The sequence below is a fragment of the Tubulanus polymorphus genome, chromosome 11 (genome assembly GCF_964204645.1).
Source record: "Tubulanus polymorphus chromosome 11, tnTubPoly1.2, whole genome shotgun sequence".
NCBI lineage: Eukaryota > Metazoa > Nemertea > Palaeonemertea > Tubulaniformes > Tubulanidae > Tubulanus > Tubulanus polymorphus.
The window spans coordinates 5,921,117-5,941,475 of NC_134035.1; the positions used below are offsets into that span (position 1 = coordinate 5,921,117).

A 20,359-nucleotide genomic window follows, 5' to 3' on the forward strand; every position below is an offset into this window, starting at 1 on the left:
AAATATAGATTCAGTTTTTAGATTGCAGTTCGAGCCTACAGTTATCATTTCTCACGCTCTCTAAAGCTCCGGTCCTGGGACACGTAACACAAGGGAGAAAACCCTTCGAAAAACTACAGCAATTCTGGATAATAAACAACCAAAACACAAAACTGAATTTTCTACGAATTCTAAAAAAAGTAAAATATTTATTAAATCTTTCTACATAGAAAATATACAGAGTGTAACACAATTTTTTAGGTCCTCTTGTAATAGCAGCGGTATGTATGTAGAGATTTAACCTATATACCATAGAGTAAGGATTAAAGATTGATTTTCCATTGTGAATGGTCACTTGAATGCTACGGGTGTCCTATGGTATATTACAGCTGTCCACGATAGCAGTCGACGGTCTTGAAGGGGTATCACACATGTAGGCCTATTCCGACCCATTCGCGTAAGTTGTTTACTTATTTTACTTGTAAATCATTATTACCGTTTGATAATCTTTGGGCTATTCATATATTTGTTAATAAACTACAGAATCAAATTTTCCTAGTAGTGAGGCCTAATTCGTTTCGCCATTAGAAAACGTCCTATAACCTTTTGTCATATAGAAATAAATAGTTGAATTATCAACGGTAAAACAGTTGAGTTTCCTATCCGGATTGTCGGGCCGCCATAGTCCAATGAAAAATATATATTCTCTCTATTTGAACTGAAACAATACAAAAATACATAGACTTGATATCGATTACGTATGTGAAGTGGGCCGTAGAAAAGACACTCATACACAAAACATGATTATAGGGAAAAGTAAGAATCCGAGGGGTTTATTTCGGTATTTCAGAATAACGTGCATACCCTTAAAACTTGACAGATAGGTTCTATCGTTTACTGGCTTAATCACGATTAGGGTATTACAACATAGCTACGTAGCTAGGCGCGCTATCCTATCTAGAAAACATTCGTAAACGATGTCCACCGTTCATCGAGATTCCCTCGAACCGGAATCTTGAATGAAGCGGAATTCTCGTTTAAAACAGATGTATATGTAATGCACCGAATTCGAAATGCATACAATATTCTCATAGTTAACTCGAGTTAGATTATATTCTATAAGCTGCTTTAGTACTGGACGGAACTACACAACGGACCAGAAACCGGTTGGTCCTCGGTAAAGATTGCGACGCACGCAACATGTCTATTCTTATCAGCTGCTTTGAGTGGCCGGACGGAATGAGTATACATGTACACACGTATATGACTTTATTTAGCGGATAGTCTTCAGTTTTTAAGCGCACGTCACATATTGTGTGCCGCTGCTATCTGTTCTCTACAGATTTGTGTTTTTCGAGCCATTTTCTTAGTCGTTGCGACGGATGTGACGTGCCCTGTAACTGATGGTCGACGGGCGCCAGAACTTGTACAGTGCTATTTAAACTCCTAGTTTTGACAGGTATCTGGTGAACTCCCTCTGTTTTTGTATGAGTTCCTCTTTTAGTAATTTGTACTCTTCTATTGAATATTGTTTCTTGTGACGCCTGGCAGATGATTGCTGAAATTTCGAAAAGAAAAATTACGGATTATGTATTTCAAAGAATATCAAATAATATTTGAATTTAAGTCGCATTCGATATCTGCTGATCCGTTTACACAAAAAAAGAAGATATTTCTCAAACAAATTGACAATACAGCAGGTTGGCGCAATTTTGTCGCAAAAAAAATTGAAACGGCAATCAAAAAAACCGAATTACTTTTTAAAAAGCCAAGCAAACACGATCGCCATCTATTGGAATATTCATAGTTTCCCATATTAAGACGTTTAAGGGTTAAACAAACATTTTTTGCCCGTTGGCTTTATTAGATAAACGGCAAACCTAGTAATAGTATTAATCAAAAACTACTTCATCACATTAATATACCATATCATCATCGGTCATAAAATTGACAAAAGAAAAACAAGTACAAAGATAATGTAAACGGTCGTTAGACACGCGAGAGACATCGTCACCTGAGGGAAATAAGACCGGCAGAGTTAACAGCGGGCAAAATCGGCGTATTTCCTGCGGAAACAAAAAATTATGTAAATTCTACCGACCATACGTCTGACTTCGATTCCGACTTCAGAATCGAACCCCCTATTTCGTTCCTGTGTGACTTGTGGGAACCACATCGAGAGATTAAGAAAATGTGTCAACGGATTTCAGAAGGTCCGTGGATCAGAGGGAAGGCGGACTGGGAGGGTAGACGCTTAAAGAGTTTGACATAAAACGAATATAGATGAGTTGCAGATTTTGAGAGGTGAATTTCGTTTCTAAATAAAGAGAAATCTAACGATAAACGAGAAAAGAGCGCATGCATAAACTATAGATAAATCAATTTTGTAACCTTCTCATCGAAAAGAAAGATCATTCATCGATGGTTTCAATAAACTGATTAGAACTGTTACAGGTTTAGAGTAGAACTGTAGCTGGATATAGGTTTAAAGTAGAACTGTTGCTGGATACAGGTTTAAAGTATAGCCGGTGAAGTTAAAAATTTTAAAGTGTTACTGCTACTTCTAAACGTTTTAGAATAAGATTTTGCGGTTAGATTCGGTTAGAAAAGTGTTCGACGCTATAGGCGACATTTCATTACGTGTGTTGGTGGCTGGAGCGTGCTCAGAGATGTCACGCCTCTGACAGGACAACCTCGCTTGCCAGGGAAACTTACAGAATCATCGTTATATTGAGAAAGACTTTTCCAATCAGACCTTTTTCAGTCCCACGACGGCTTCGGCTGGGTTAAAACTTGACTCAAGACATGAACTATCAACTCAAGACATGAAGACATCAACTGAAGAGCTGACTCTAAACTCACAGCTGTGGAACTGAGGTTTAAACAGAATAGTAAAGGTGCTTTGATTTTGTGTTATTTTAGAAATATTTATCATAAATTTTCTTTCCAAGCTTGTATCATCGCTGGAATTGCGAAAATTTCAAAAATATCACCAGGGGGAGCTGGTTTTATAGAGAGGTTAGCTTTAACCTGATGCTATACGGATTAGATCTAACTTAAGACAGTTAAACTTCAGGTTCAAGTTAAATCTAATCTGCAAGTCGACCGCTAAATTAGCGTACAGTATCTCCAGTAAAGTTTCGAGTTATCCCTGGCAAGTGGGTTTCGATGAACGACCTCTGATAAGCGATAACCGGATTGGTCGTACCTTTCTGAGACTAACATTGTGCTTCCTGGTCCCGGCGTGTGCTGATGAAGGTTTTAAGTTGTTGATGAAGTTGCGTGCGCATCTGTCTTCGTCTGTAACAATTGAACGCTTATGACACAAGAGGTGGCTGATATCGGTTTTAAAATCTTTTTTTGGATATGAAGTTTTTTTTTCAATTTTATGCCCTATGCGTTTTAGTTTTTTTTTATACGTCATTTCTTTTGATCCTTCGGTTACTGCGTCTTGTTACCGTTAGTGCGTCCAAAACCTCTCAGTTTTCAATAAGAAGTTTATTTTAAAAGAACAACCACCAAAGAATATAGAAGACCCAAGAACCGGGTGACACTAGTGCATACGTCAGTTTCAATCATTCCCATTGGAACAAAATCGTGAATAAATCTTTAATAGACTGAATGCCTTCCATCATCGGTGCATAGATAAAGACTTCATTTTTAGAGGTCATTGGCAAAATCAATGTCTTGGTCAAAATTCAAGAACTATTCTCTTATTGCAGTTGTTTGAATCCTGTTTCCTTTAAGAATATATACTTGGACCAGGCGACTCGAGGAGCGGATCTGAAATGCTTGACAATTTCACGATTCAATGCCCCCGACCTTGGAGCTTTACAATCATACAAATGTCAGGGGCTTCAAGGCTTCGACTCCAAGCAATGGATTGCGGTAACAAAATATGCGTAAGTAGCGTTGGGGAGCTAAATGAAACTAATATGACAATATCTAATGACCACTTCGAATATTCGACGTCCTCTGATCAAACGCCTATGGGGCAAACCTATAAACAGCTCCGAAAACCGAGGTGATGACGGGTAGAAGTGACCATTCATCGCGTACAGCTCAAAGAACGTACAGATATTCACGATGAATAATGGGACAACTTCATCGTTCCAAACGTAAGCAATATCAACTAAACCTGAGATTGAATGCTGCGAAGGTGGGGGGGGGGGGTATCGTTTTTCACGACCTGACGCCCGGCACTTAGGGCGTGCTTTTTATTCATCACTATATTCGCGATTCGTGGGTCAAATTCAAAATGGCGAACTTCATCAACATACACGGAAACGTCAAATGTCTTAAAACTCGTCGAAGAGTCATAGGCAAAACACGCGATTGATATGCTTAGACACCAAGTTGAAAATACTATATTTCATTTAGCTATAAACGCCTCCTGGTGAACATATATATGTACGGCTAAACTTTGTTTGACCTTGACCTTGATTGCAATGTTTAGTTACGTATAATAGGTTATCAGAGATGTACCATAGGAAAATCTCCAAAAATAATCATTTGCCAATGACCTTTAAATCATATGCTGAAGGTTCCCCACAACCATCGTCAATGGTTACTGCGAGATTTGAGAATTTGAGAAATAAAATGCGAACACACCTAGAATTAATAAAGATATTAAAGAAAATCAGAAAAATTAGATTTTTGAGCATTTTTGATAAAGAGAATTTGTCAATTTTTTTTTTCAAAAAGTGCATGCACTCGTTTTTATTGAAATCATGAATTTGTAGCACTTTCTTTGAAGATAGGCACTTCGTTTAAATAGGTATCTATGGAATTTGCTTAACCAAACGGTGGTCCATAAATTTTTAAAGTATAGAAATTAAGAATGACATTAAAGGCTCCTTTCACGTTCAGCAAGTTGTGAAGAAAACATAAATTATCTTTTCATATTCTATAGAATATCATTATAGAAAATCAAAGTGGGCCATCTAAAAATAAACAGTTATCCTTTGAATAAAGCGTTTAAAAGGGAGCTTGTTTTTTATATTACTTTAGAGCGTGTCGATTTTGTTCTGTCGGTCGGTAGGCAGGTGTAACTGTAGCTGTTTATTTCAGATCTCTCGACGACTTCATTCACTGACGCATTGTAAACCCATAACCGCCGTACATATAAATAACTCTATTCCAATTCGATAAAAGACTCGTAATTCGTTGTCTACAGAAATCATTCACTGTTATTATATACTTTATGTCGTGTTTATTGTCAAGATAATGTATAAGTTGGTGTACGTTTTTCAGGACATAGCGTAATATGCAATGTACAACATAAATACAACATAAAGTATGGAGTTTTAGTATGGAGTTTTAAAGTATTGAGTTTTTATGAATCCGTTTTTCATTGTCTTATGGAGAAATTAGTTTATCCAAATATGTTCTCGGAACATAACTTACATGACATAAAACATGTTTACCACATAAATCAGTTTTATATTTTTGGCATTTAATAATGAACAATGATAACGAGGCTGAATCTTGCGAGACAGCTCAGTTCCCCTTGTATCATTACATTGGCGCTCTTCCAAAAAAGTTTTTCCACCGTTTTAGGTATTGCAGTCCACGTGGAATCATGGACTCTAAAACGAAGTCCATGATTGAATTCAGCACTTGATTATCGTGTTTTGAAAATTCGTATATCTTTCAAATTCATGCATGAAAATATTCTAATTTTGGACCGAGGAATGAAAAGATCCTATGAAATAAAGGTGTTCTGATCGGTGGTATCTCAACTATCAGGAACAACAAGGCAGTTAAACCTTATAATCTTCATTGCATCCCGTAATGAGGATGTAATAAACTAACAGGAAACCGCGCGCTTCAATCGACTAAAATGGAGTAGAAATGTTGAGACGAATGAAGTTAATTAAAGGGGGGCAGAAGCCGATGCAAACTACCGCTACAGCTCTCTAAACTATTCACGGATCTTGGGAGGAAATTTTTTATTTTAAAACTAAAATTTGTTTCTAATTCATTAATATCGTCTTTTATAAATAAAGTTATATAAAGTGTGGTGGAAAGTGGCTGTAGAATTCTATTTTATTTATTTGAAATATGGAAAATTAGTCTTCCGAAAAATAAATACCTGTTTGTTCGCCTTCCGTATCAGACGGTTGACTAGCATGGCCTTCGGACATCGCCAATCTGTTCGATGATTTGCCATATCTGGAAATATGAGTGAAAGTCGACGATTTGAAAAATAACTCTGGAGAAAAAGATTTGGAACAGTTCCAAATGTCAAAATGCAACATTGAAAGTATTCCAGATGTTTTCATACCTTCCTAAAGTCCTTGATTTATCCCAGAATTCATTTAAACGACCAGAAGATGAATGATGGATGAAATTTATATGCGAAATTTTTATGTGATTATTTTATTTGTTTTAATTGCTAGAGGTGGTATTGGTGGACGCATCATGATCGGTGGAGTCCTTCGCTCGGAGAGTTATAACTAGAATTGGATTTAACCAGAACTTCAAGCTGATATTATGTGGACCAGTCATAAGGTAGATCGTGGTTGTTTATTTCTAACCTGTTGATCGGTGACCTGTCGTGATTTTCATCTTCTTCGCCATCAGAGAAAACCGGTCGTCTAAACATCACGTTATTAGGCTTCCGTTTTCTGATAACAACTTTCTTCCCGGGGGCAATTTTCATTGTTTCCTATACCACGTAAGAAAATGATATCAATTTCGTGAGGTTTAATGATTTGTTTTTTTTATGATTTGTTTTAAAAGAACAACGAAATACGTATTGCAGGAGAGATTTCTCAAATAGCGGCGTAAAAACCTAACGATGAAGCGGTTTCATTTTTCCAATTGCAGGGGCGGATTTAGAGTGGGGTCCAAGGGAGTCCTGAACCCCCCCCCCTAAGTTTGAAGGTCCCCCAAAAAGAAATCCTAAGTGACATTTTTTTTCAATTAAGGTCAATATAAAACAAACAGAAGTGGTATTTTCTCGTGATGAATAAACGATGGTATTGTGATTGTGGTCGTGGTATTGTGTATATTATGATTTATTTTGTGGATTTCATTGTTCAACTTTTTGCAGATCTCACCAAATTCTTCTCAAAATTATTGTCGAGTATATACCCCTGGCCGTTGGCCGTAAGAGCTATGACGTTATGCGTCTTGCATCGTCATAACAGTTACATTTCATGTGGTCCCTTTTTACTTCACTGGACCCGCACCCCTACAAATATCCTAGATCCGCCCCTGAACTGTAGAATTAACGATAAGGAATTCGTAGAAGAATATTTGCCGACATGAGTTTAAAAAAACAAGATTCGTTAATCTTGACTCATTCTAGAACGCACGTTTTAGATACGAAATGAACGTGACTCAAATGAATTCCTTCTTCGTAAATCTTTGGGCGGAGCAGAATTTCAACGAGAACTTAAGGTAAGAAGTATTCTTTGACAAAATATTTCAAACATTAATCTTTGACAGCACTTTGACAAACGTATGTTATAGGCCTATGACACATCACACGAAGGTATCTGTATATAAACCATGGGAGTTTCGAAGTCTTCGATTTTTTATGGTGTTACATATTTTTGAAGCTTTGTTAGATTTTTGCCTATATGAAATATCAATACGTACATCTTTTTGGAACCTGCGCATTAGCACTACTTTCTTATCGGGATTATTTCCGCTGTGTTGCGTTTGGTAGGTGAATCTCGGTCTCGCGTGGAGCGGTTCGATTTTCTCTAGGACCTCGTGCCACTGTCTGATTCTGGCCTCCAGTTGCGATAGAGCCCGGTCACTCGTCTCCCAGTCGTCGACGTCCTCGCGGTCGCCGTTCACGTCGGTCAAGAACGCGTTACCAGTCGCCTGGTTCTGATCGTTATGACAGACCAGTGTGGTCAGTCGGGGTAGACTCAAATTATCGTCCCCCAAATTATTAGCCCCGCTAGCCGCGTTTACCATATTACTCAACGCTGCCATTTTCAACCCCCAACTCACTGCCGCCGGGTTTTGGAATCCGAAATTTTTTCGTTTCGCCTCTCGACGAGCTTTCTCGCGCATTCGATTGCGATAAAATACGGTGCCGGGTCCGAACAGATCGATCAGAGGCCCCCTCTGCGGGGAGATCATTTCCAGATAGTTCGGTTTATCCTCTTTGGGCATGTGTTGTTTTTCTTTTTGAAAATGCGAGTCGGCTATCTTGTGCATTAAAGCGTTTAGTAAAGGTATATGTTTGTCGAAACGCATCGCTCGACTTTCAATTTTCACCTCGGCACTGTTTCGCATCGCTTCGACCGTCCACGGGTTTTTCCTGGATACGAGTCGTTCGAAGTTTTTCATGTCTAAACTATAAACCTCCGTAGCCTGCATACAATGCAGGGTTTGCATATACGTGGGCAGTTCCATACTCAGTTCCATATCACCTTCAATTTTGATAAATGAAAATTAGTATATATCGGTCTAATTAATTAGATTTTCTAAAAAGAATAATATCAGTGTTAGATAATAATTTAATGCTGATACCTATCACTTCTCGCGGGCCTATGACACATATTTCGTATATTTTTCGTCGGTGTTCGAGCGCCCCCTTGCGTCGTTTGAGAACCTCAGCGCTGGGTGGTCCCCTGATGACGTCGGTTTGAACAGGAGCCAACGATTGCTTCTTTTTTGTTGAGCTGGAAACGACACCAAAAAAATAAACAGTTACAGGATCCACTTCCACAGTTGTGGCTCTTAGATTTGACATCAAGGGTGAAAATTCGCGACATTGTTTATTTCAAATAACTATCCTGTGATAAGGATAATGACTCATTGCATTGTTCAGTTTTGAATTTGGGAAAAAATGATTATTGAAAAAAAAGAATGACTGACTTCAATAACTCTTCTAGTTCCTCGTTTCTTTCGGCGTTCACTTCAAAATCCTCAATCGGATAGTACTGAGGATATTGAGTCTCGTGTTGAGTCGGGTCCATGATTACTTTCGATTGACCTCTGAAAATGATTACGAAACCATTTCAAATTCAAAATGAGAAACGAACGTCTGACGTTCGAAAGGAGATTAGAACATCTTTTTAGCGCTCGAAAAAAACATGATTGTAATCAACTTTTTTAACTCGAATTACTGGACCCCGTTCCACACGATTGTGGGTTCTAAATGTGAGTCTAAAACATCGAAAATGAACTAATTTTGTGTATAACCTTAGAAACTTGCATTGCATGACCCCGTGCCACAAAGCTCTAAGTTTTATTTGACTCGCAACTGTCGAACTGGATCCTGAGTTCAAAGTTAACTCTCACTCACAACTGTGGAACGGGATCCTCAGATCAGAGTTAACTTTAACTCACAACTGTGGGACAGTGGGTCCTGAGTACAGAGTGATATCTAACTCACAACTGTGGAACTGGATCCTAAGTTCACAGTTAACTCCAACTCACAACTGTGGTGGGACTGTGGCCGGGTGCTGAGTACTGAGTTAACTCTCACTGGTTCCGGGTCTCAAACCTAAAATCAACTTTTTAGATGAATTTATTTACCTTAATACGAAGTAGAGTCCAACAACTGGGTCGCCTTGTTTCACGATACAACCGTCGTATGGTATCTTCACTTTCACTAAACTCATCGCCATTTGTTTTTTAAACCGCTGTTGCCAGTTAGAGAAATACGGACACTCGGACACGAATGTGTTCCGTTCCTCGAACTCAGCCAGTTGAGCAGCTTTTAATGATCGGTTATACAACTCGCGATCGACCACGACCAGATCGGTTGTCTCATCAGCGATGATCGATGCGTTTCGAACGCAATCTTTATTAATCAGCGCTAATTCTCCGAAACTTTTTCCCGTATCTGATACATAAGAAAACCATTAGCAAAATATATTCAATGTCAAATCCGACGTTTCTAATCGTGTATATATTGTACATAGATTAAGTTCCGAAATTGATTTCAAGGTTGATCTCAATACGTGTTTATCAAATTTGTATTACTTGTATAATTTCATCTTTATTCTGATTCCTTCACGAATTATTCGAAATAGGAATAGAATTCAATCATTTAAGTCCACCTTGTAAGTTTAAAGCAACTCTACAAGATTAACAAGATTAAAATCGATTTCTATTTGTCAAAAAATAGAATATGAAAATACAGCACGTCGTGTATTTTGATTTTAATCGTTTATTGTTTCTAATTTTTTTATAAATAAAAACACTTTATAAACTCGTTTTTAATCTTTGAAATTCTGTGTATATTGATTGGGTTTAAACTTATTATCTATTCTCCACGAGTTTACGGGCTATTCTAACATTAAGTCCAGCTTGGATTTTAATTTTCAACGGACATCGTTAGTAGACGTAGAGACATGAAATGCGATAATGTAAATTGCCGTTGAGATGTGCACCTACCCAATGGCGCGATATAATTGCCGAATTTTGATCGGTCAAGCGGTTTCTTTTTCTCTTCCTTTTTAAAGTCTTCGTCGCCTAGCAACTCGTCCCTTTCGTCGTCAGCCTCGTCGTCTACAGTTCCGGTTAGGTTACCTTCATCCGCTAAAGCATTACTGATATATATAGCAACCTTCCCGCTCAGTATAATGTAGAAACTAGAAAATGATGTAGAAGAAAAAACTCGAATCAGCTAAGATTCCACAATACAAAAGTCTGAAATGTTTCATTGAGGAGCTAGTAGCTTATTCGATGTATTCTTACTAGTCTTCTTCGGGCATACGCTGGATGACTCGGTGGTCTAGTGGTTAGAGCACAGAGGTTTGCAAGATGAAATCCCACCACAACGCAAAAGTATAGCGGCTGATTCGGGTCACATTTATTTAAAAAAAATATCTGACGTTCATGCTCCACCATTTTTAAAAAACATTTTTCACTTTTCGTTTTAACGCTACGTTGAGTCCAGTTTTTAATTCTAACGTGCTCTTTTTCGAACGTCATCTTTTTCCGTTTTAATTAACGCGACGTTTAAAAAAGAGTGTAAAAATCAAGTGTCATATTTCCTTTTTTAATGTGGCCCGAATCAATCACCATACAATAGCAAGTGTGAAATGCGTCCTTGAGAAAAAAATGTATTGAACTTTCAGGAATATTGTAGCATTCTGAAAATGATTTTACATTTTGGACTCATTTTTTGTTTTGCGGGATTTCATCGTATATCATTGTTACACGGTATCATACTAGACGGATTTTTTCATCAATACACAATGGTTATCTTATATAAACAACCACAAATCAAACTGAAGCTGCTCCCAGCCCAACGGGTGATCATTTGGCCCAACTCCGTAGTTCAGGTTTACCGCTCAATCGATTAGCTACATACGAAACTATCGTATCTACTGTTTTAGCTTATTGTCTCATCACTCTATACAGTGAAATTTCAACCGTGAAATTTGGAGCGATGTTTTTCCAAATGAGAAGATCATCATCTTTTATCTTTCTCATTAAAAAGAGATTTCACTGGACTCAGGAAACTTAGAAGCATCCTTCGATATAGTAACGGTGCATGAGAGACTCATCGGTTCATCTTGATTGATTTGCGTGAACCTCGACCTTCTATCTAAAAAACATAATTCCGATTAGCACCTCGGCGAAACAGTTTTCCGATTCTAAATGATGTGTTTGTGTTTATGTCAGTAAATACTTTGATTTAGTGACGATCTTAACGACCCGATAGAGACAGGCAGATCAGTACCGGGGTAGCTCCGCCGTTGTCTAGGATTCCGCAAAACAAACTACGGGTGGTGATAAAACTCAGTGAACAAACACACATCATCGCAAGACACATTATTAACATTCCGATGCGATGCGATGGTGGTGAATATTCGAGCAATTTTATATCGTATTTATTCGCGTCATAAACACAGGTCGTGTCATCATGAACCTACCCCCGCACAGACAGGAATAGATTCAGACCGGATGAATTTTTAGGTTTATCAGAGCGGCATGCCGTGCCATGTATAGTTGTGCCTTGAGTCAAAAAGTGTCGTTAATCTTAGACGGGTCGTTGTTACATAATCTATACACCTACGGGTTTCTAGGACTACCGGGTCTTAATAAGTCGTTTGATTAGCTATGCGGCTGAGGTGGTCCTGGTTTGCCATACAGCGAACAGGCCATCTTCTACTGTCTGGTTCAACATTTGAATTTATAGATAAGATTGAACTGAGTCTATACCGGTAGACCTGTACAATTCTCCGACTATTTTCCTAAATTCGTTGCCAAATATATGCCAAATATTTCTCAGCAATTAACACGCTTTCATACATCGTTATGCGTTAGAACTCCCCATGTTGCACGATAAAGCTTTAAAAGCTCAACGCATTAAAGCGATTACTGATTTGGCCCATTTTTAACCGCAGGCCTACACGAAAACGACAATAACGAGGGCACTAGGAAAGCACTGCAGGGCAACTAATTAATTCTCACAGCGAATATTTTCGGTTGAAATGACGCGAAAAACGAAAGTTTTGTTTAAGTTTCACCAGGTGTTTAAGTAGGACCAGCGTGTTACGCGATACGTGACTCTACGTCACATTAAAGTTCTCACGCAACACACGCCAGCACGAACTGTAGAACTGTTGTAGAACTGTTGAAGTTTCTCATTTGACGAAACGTTTTCATTTAGGGCCGGGGTTAGAATGAATGCCGAACCCAATTTTTTTAAAATCGATTCCCTCAAGCCATTACAAAACTAAGTGCACATATAGCCAGAAGACTAGGTTTGATTGTTCGTACGAATGTTGAATGCGAGTTTCGACACCAGACTGTATCTCCGCGGTTCCCATCGGGGGTGCGCGTTATGGGGTTTCTATTCTTATTGAATAAATATGAAAGCATTTGAATTTATTAATGTGCATACCTAAGGATCAAACCTGGGTAGTCGTAGAGGTAGATCGACTTAGAATGTTTTAGTTACCAGCGCTCCAGTCAGCGACCAGTCAGATTGCAAACGTGCTCTAACAATGCCCTATCATATTCATGAATTAAAACATTGAAATAAGTCGTTTAAAAAGGATTCTTCGTTCGTTTCAACTGCGCAACAAATGTCTGTTTGATTTGATTAATTATTTTTATTTAGAAAAATAGATATTTTGTACGGCAATTCTCTTCGCAAAGATCGATCCAAAAAGTAATTCGTGGTGGGTGTTGCTTTGAAATGTAGACACTATGGTTGTATTAGTGTCGCTGTATTCTCCGTGGGCGAGTTTGATACTCAGTTTATATGATTCAGCCAGATTACTGATCGATCCGAGGGCGGAAATGAATGAACCGACGACTGAATAGGTGTAACTGGAAAATCTGATGGAAGGTTTTGTTTAACTCACTGATTGATTAGTCAATATAGCAGCCGCTTGCACGCGGGGCCCTGTGTATGAATAGACGCCACCGCCACAGATTCATAGCAATAATCGTTCATCAACCGCTAGAATTACGTAAAGCTATACTGTCTAATCCTAACGGAATTAATCTAATGCGCAATAACGATTTCCCTATAATCTTGTTAAATTTCTTTTAAAAAATTTAGTTAAGCCAGGTATATATAATGCAGCCTAGATCGTTCATATATTATCCAATAGGGTTAGTCTTGGGAAACGAAAACATCCGAACGACGTACAGCAAAACCAAAAATATTGTGTATAATTCTTTTGGTTCTTTTTTACTCTGTTTTTTGCACACACGTAGTTAGTATCTTCGATTTGTCATAAAAGTCGTTCTCGTTACTTTGACAATCAACTACATACAAGTGTCGTAAAGACACTTCTGAGATTTCTCGGGACAACATGACAACTCGATTTGAAGGGCTTTATTTCACCGTCTTGGCATATATAGTCTTAATAACTAACTAGAAAGGTACCCAATGTTTGGTCCTTCGAACCAATAAGATTATTGAGGTATATTGGGAAATTCTTTTGAAATGTAAAACAACGAGAATCACACAATGATAATGGCTCTGGAAAATATTTTCGGACTTTGTCTTTCATTATCATTGTGGGATTCTAGTTATTTTATCGTCGCAACACGGATAAAGTGTTTTATCAGTGGTGATCTTTTGAAATGTATACGTGACATCAACTTTTTCTATCAAAGGATTTTTGGCCAGCTATAACTTATGTTTCCACATCAAAGGTGACATCAAGAAATCTATGAATTTCACAAATTTTCAATTTATTTGGCGATTCCGCTATTTGCGGAACATTTTCACGAACGTCTCATATCGAATACTTACCAGTCGCCTTTCTCTCCTTGTTTTATAAGAACGAAGTCTCTTTCGACTCTTTTGAACAAACAGTTTCTTATGATATCGATCAGAATATCTGAAGGAAGAAAAATATAGACGGATCACCAATTATTATATCTAAACTTGTCAATGGCAATTATTTAGCTTTTTGTCACGGTATGAATATCGGCACCAAAAGCTATTATTGATACCCTCATTATGCGCTCACAGGAATTCCGGTGAAGTTGAACTCAAGTTGACCACTAATTAGTCTCGCAGAGTTATTTTTAGCGTTTCGACGAATTTAAACACCGATCAAAAAACGTCCACCTTACAATAGACCTTATAGTCGTATTCGACGAGTCAATAATAATGATAATGATAATGATAATAATAATAATAACAATGTTAATTTGTATAGCGCAGTAATTCCATTCAAAATGAGTTGAAATATGTGGTTCAGGGGATCGCAGAGCAAACAGGTGTATTTTGTCTTCATTTTAGCTGCGAATGACCAAAAAAGTCACAGACCCGGCTCGTACGAAATATTATAGCATTTCTATAGCATTATAGCAAGTTTTCTCTCGGGCAATTTTTCACTCGGGTCTGGTCTAGGCCAGTTCGACTGGGGCCAAATCATCCCGCGTTCGACCACGCTATGCAGCCCCATTGTCTTTCCTATTTGGCTTCTTCGTCCGATCATTTGACAAAATGATTACTCCAAGGTCCGATGGGTGTCCACAGCTATGGCTCAATTCGCTCCCCCTCCCCTCCCCAGTCTCCCAGCACACCCCTCACTCCCTCCGCTCTCCAACATCCTGGTTACGTATTGTTCACGATTTCAAAGCCGCAGCAGTATTTATTACCTACTGAATGATAGATTCTCTTATAAATTGCGCTTTAACTCACAGCGATCGAATTCATGCATCGACGACATATTCCGTAGCCGCTTGATATTCATTAGTGAGTCTGAAGTGGCTCAGTTAAAAGGACTCATTAACCGGTATATTTCAAAGCTCCGGTACTTAACTTCAGTTCTGAAAACTACTACACAAAAGTGCTGACAGTATTGGTTGAATAAATTGCAGAAGTCCCGACATAAGGGGTCGTTATATGTTACGTCAAGGGGTTGAAAAATGCAGATTTGTTACGCGTAATAAATGAATGATCCCTACGCAAGCATTTAGATGAAATGATTAGAATTTATTTCATAAAATATGAATAAGCCCTGGTCGATTAGGCGCTTAGAATAAATGATAGAATTTATTTCATGAGATAAAAACAAACTCTGGGCTGTTACGTGTTCAGATAAAAGGATAAAATCTATTTCATAGAACATTTCCAAGCTCTGGGTCCGTCACGTCATTATCAACAGAGGCTCTCAGAGGAAATGATCAATTCTACAAGCGAATAACAAAGTAAAAATTGAACTGTGGTTCTTTAGTAATGAATTAATAGTTGAATGTTTATTCACACAATAAATTGAATACGTATTCGCTCACTCACGACGAGTAGGCTAGAAAATAAATGTTTGTCCATTATGGTTAGTTGGTAAATCTGCGACGTGGAACACGATAAGCAAACAGTATGAAATCGAGTAAAATAAATACTTTTGTATCGAAGTTTAATGAATTTCCATGCGGAAGTATGGCGTTAACGGATTATATATTGTATCGTATTGTTTCGTGTGTTCCTTTGAAACTGTAACTAGTGAGCGATAGTGCTTGAAATTAAGAAAACAACCATCTGAAAAGTACTCGGTAAAAATATTATGTGTTATGGATCAAAATTCGGTTTGGGGTTATTCTTACGGGCTAATGACCAATGCCGGCCTTTTTCCAAGTCTCCCAATATCAACTTATATAGATTATTATAACCTTACTAACTGAACCCTGACAAAAATACTAATGATAGATCGTCGTGTATTTTGTATATTTTAGATTGTTCGAATAAACAAATTCTTGGTTTTAAATTCTTTTAATCTGTAGATAGTGGGTTTTTATCTTATTATACGTTCACCACGTTTGAGTGTGGTTATCGTTCTACTGATGGATTATGATAGCTTTATTATCTATTTTAGATCAGCCCTTAAAACCTTTATTTTCGATTTTCATTCAAGATCATGCTTAGCCACGCTTTTACTATGCATCGATGTTTTATGTCTAAGCGCCTTAGGGCAGTATAAGGCACCAAATATGGTAAACAATATAATAATAATGATGATGTTGATAATAACAATAAGAAATTTGCCATTGAATACGAAATAATAATCTATAATGAATAAAAACCCACAGTAGATTTGTAGAAACAGTTTATTTTCTCACAGTTTCGAGGGTAAAACTAAACCACTAAACCTCATCTTCAGAGGAACAAAAATACGTTAACTATACTGAGATCTATATCAGTTCACTGCAGTCATAATCTACAATCTTGGTTTTTCTTTTAAGACTGGTGATTTTAAACTGTATATGAACTTAATACGTCTGTATTAGAAAATTTTGGGAAAATCAATGTTTCTTCATATATTCTTCGAGAAAAAGTTTCCCAATAATGCCGTTCTGCCAGTATACGAGTAAAACATTCATACGAAACGTCAAAACTGTCTTTTCATTCTTTCTTTTCATAATCAATCATATTTGAAATAACGCCGTATATATCATAAGGAACGATTTAAGAATGTCCTCGCGCAAGAAATAGCAGGTTTCTCTCGGCCTGACATAGCAATAAATAACGATAGTTTTTTTTCCATTTGAAAGCGATAGTACCTTACAGGTTGCCGTCGATTGAATCGTTGACAACAACTATATAGAAACCTAACGCTTTCTATAGTTTTCAGTTAGCGCGTATATATTTTATGGTCGGCTATGTGTGTTACTGTTATTGCGATTATGGCCGAACGAATGAACGGTACCCAGAAGTTTAATGCCGCTTTGATAGATAATTATAAAGTAGATAAATGATCCTTTAAAATCATGTACTCGATAAATCGGGTTATTTCTTCCGCGCGTAACCCATTCGCCTATTCGTTCATAAACGTCACCGACATTTCCAATTATGTACTCCTTCGCTTTAGAGAAAAAAAATCTGTAAATTCCACCGCCGATCACACGACTGAATCTGTACTTAGATTTCCGATTTCAAAATCAAACCACCTGTTTCGCCCGCGTGTGGCGGGTTTGTAAGGGACACCGAATCAAATAAAATCTACCAATCAAATAAATAACAGGGACAATCCCTATTTTTTAGATTAAAAGTAATGTCATCAAATTATTCCCTATCGAAGTGATGCATTCGTCATCGAATTGTGTCCAGGGGATAATTATCATTATGCTCGAATAAACCCCGATCGCTGATTTTGATCCATACGCTTTGATATTTCGATTATCTACAGCAGTTGAATTCTATAGGGAGTATTTACGGTGAACCGCGCGCGTCGTTTCAGCTCTCGGAAATACAAATATTCACGTTTTATCATCACTGCAGAGGTATAGAGAGCTTTGTATAGAATTTGTGCTTGTATAAGTGTCGCAATCACAAAATCAATCGCAGGCATTTGTAATTTATATATGAGAATAGATTTGAATAGAAAATTCTAGAAAGAATTGCGTTGAAATAATCTTCTGCCGATGGAAATTATTTTTGTTAGCTGGAACCGTACATTTTGAAAACAGTACATTTGGAAAAAAATCTGTGTTGATGACAACATATTAGAAATTATTCTCAAACGGCCAATCGGCAACTGATGAAACTTTTATGCTTGGTTTACGTGATGTAAATCTCGTTGGTTTGTTACGTCGTGGACTCTGCATCGTTTTAGAGTCCATGATTATGTTTGACACACAGGTGGTCATCGTGCATCACTCATTGCGATGATTCGATCCATATTGTTTAAACCCGTGTGTGACATTAGTATCGCGAAGATAGAGAAAACTGTTGTTAGCAACGATTTGGACAACCGTTGTATCTAGTATCAATATCACCAGCTATCGATTTATACATGACAAATACTCGTATTAAATCATTTAGGAGTCGAAACCCGTACATCAACTAGATCAACAGTAAGTAACTATGCGGTTAGATACAGATCGGCTGCTCAGCTTCAACCGACTGACGACAAAGATCATTGTTTCATCATAAATTTGAAATATCTTCGGGAAACACTGATGTGACGTATGTATTGATATCTAATTGACATCCGACTTTATAACCCGATATTCCATTCGATAATCCTATGATAAAATGATATCAATAATGAGCAGAGACAATATGTTTATTGTCTCTCGCTGGAGCCTTGATAAGAACAGTAAAAAAATGTCATTCGACTATATTTCGATTTCGATTTCCAATTTCGAAATCATACCCCCCCCCTCTTGTTTTTCTTATCTTAAAGTAGGAATTGGCGGTGTTAGGGTATTCATTTGATATAGTTGAACGAAGAATGAAACAAAGTATGTTGCCATTCGAGCCTCCTGTCGCGTTGATCTATTAATAATGACCCATTAATATGTTTAGGACACCTAACATACGGTTATGAAACGAGATATGGCGTCACACACGTATACGTGCAATGTACGAAATCGCAATAAACATCAGACCTATAGGTTTGCCGACTGCGTTAGATAACCCCGGTATAAAAGCGCAAAATGAAGTCTTGTATTTTGCTTGACCAACCGGACACTGCCCCAGACATGTATACTATATTATACTATGTTACTTATAGCTCTTATGTCTTCACTTAAGGTTGTAAATCTTCTAGGTATATACGTGTTTATGGGCTCAATCTAAATATGAATAGCGTATGGACCGATACACTTCAGATTTTAAGTTTAAACAATTAAACACTTTAAGTATGTCGCAGGAGGCGCAGTGACCGAGTGGTTTACGCCGCCGGTCACTGGTCTCGTCAATCCAGGGTTTAAGTGTTCAAACCCTGGTGGCGACATAGTTTCTTGGTCGAAGGTTCTTCTCTGGCCTCTTTCCCGATGGGAAAAAGAAACATCGTACCCGCTTAGTCGCCGCGTTTAAATGAAAACCTGCGCGGTGAAACGAAATTCGAAGCGTTAAACTAAGAATTAGCGGTTTAAAAACGCTCGATATAAATTATACATCGATATTTAAGTGTCGTAGTTGCTCAAATATTCGTTTAAATCATGGACTCCGAAACGAATTCGATTTAGAGACTATGTTTAAATTAACCGGCGGATAATGTTGGTATTAAGAAAATTAAAAACAGTCAATTTCTATCACGTTTTCTATCCGCCGGTTATCTTTAACCAACCCCTGAACAATCTGGCCTCTGATCGGAAAGAATTATATCGGTTTTAATAAGTATAATATCAGCGCAGTAGGCAGTGTGTTTGTATGTTACTCTTAGCTGAAATTAGTGCACACACATTAATAAACTGTTATCTGATAAAACGGTTTGAATTGACAACTGAAAAATTCCGCAAAATCCAAGATAATCGATCGTTAATCGGGACGAAAATGAATTACACCACGAATGATATACAAACATATAGCGCAGCTTGTTGATAGATCAACACTTAGAACTTACTGATATAATCACTGATTGATAACAGTTAAGACATCGAAACGTTGAATGTCTCTTTTTTACCGCTGCTATACGGACATAAAGTATACCGTTCTCTCAACTCAACGGTAATCTAACTGATTATTTTCTAGGGCTAAAAACTATAGATATTCTATTTCTACCAAGTAACAGTCCTGAAATTAGAATACATTTTCGACGATATTTGCGGCAACTTTGCCATCACAAAAGTCTCCATCGCAATCTAAGAGATATTCTAAGAGATACTTATCCCGTCAAATCTACAGCCCTCAATCATTGATGATAGTTTCAATAAAGCTTTAATTGCTTACCGGTTTTTAGCGATTTAAACAGCTCCGATTTCTTAAGAAAGAACGGTATCAGTGCATTTATTTCTCCGGTAGTTCGCGAAGAAGGCGGTTTATCTATAACCGAAACCACTTGATCGTACGACATTGTCGTTGATGTTTTTCACTTGACAGTTTTATCTAACGCGTTTGAGTTGAAATATATTCCAAAGTTTCCGAGTTCAGTAACTGACGTTGGTCTGACTGAGAAACGCTTCCATAACGCGCCGCCGATGTTTGGTCTCCGCACGCGCTCGGTACACGAGTGTCACTGTTACTGTGTGTACAAACAGC

The 20,359-nt window shown here is 37.7% G+C and overlaps 1 protein-coding gene across 2 annotated transcripts; it reads right to left on the reverse strand.

The window, feature by feature from the left end:
- Positions 1-213: 213 nt before the first annotated feature.
- Positions 214-20,353, reverse strand: LOC141912511 (uncharacterized). Of its 2 annotated transcripts, XM_074803757.1 has the most exons (11): positions 20,051-20,353; positions 14,180-14,267; positions 10,351-10,547; positions 9,487-9,796; positions 8,824-8,943; positions 8,476-8,627; positions 7,588-8,375; positions 6,519-6,649; positions 6,074-6,153; positions 3,188-3,279; positions 1,303-1,537 (listed from the first exon to the last, which is right to left on the reverse strand). In XM_074803757.1, the coding sequence occupies exons 1-11, from the start codon at positions 20,172-20,174 to the stop codon at positions 1,418-1,420; spliced, it is 2,202 nt and encodes a 733-aa protein (XP_074659858.1). In that variant the 5' UTR covers positions 20,175-20,353; the 3' UTR covers positions 1,303-1,417. The 2 variants fall into 2 exon arrangements, with proteins under 2 accessions (XP_074659857.1, XP_074659858.1); XM_074803756.1 differs by lacking the exon at positions 3,188-3,279 and having other exon boundaries at positions 214-1,537.
- Between the last annotated feature and the right edge of the window lie 6 nt (positions 20,354-20,359).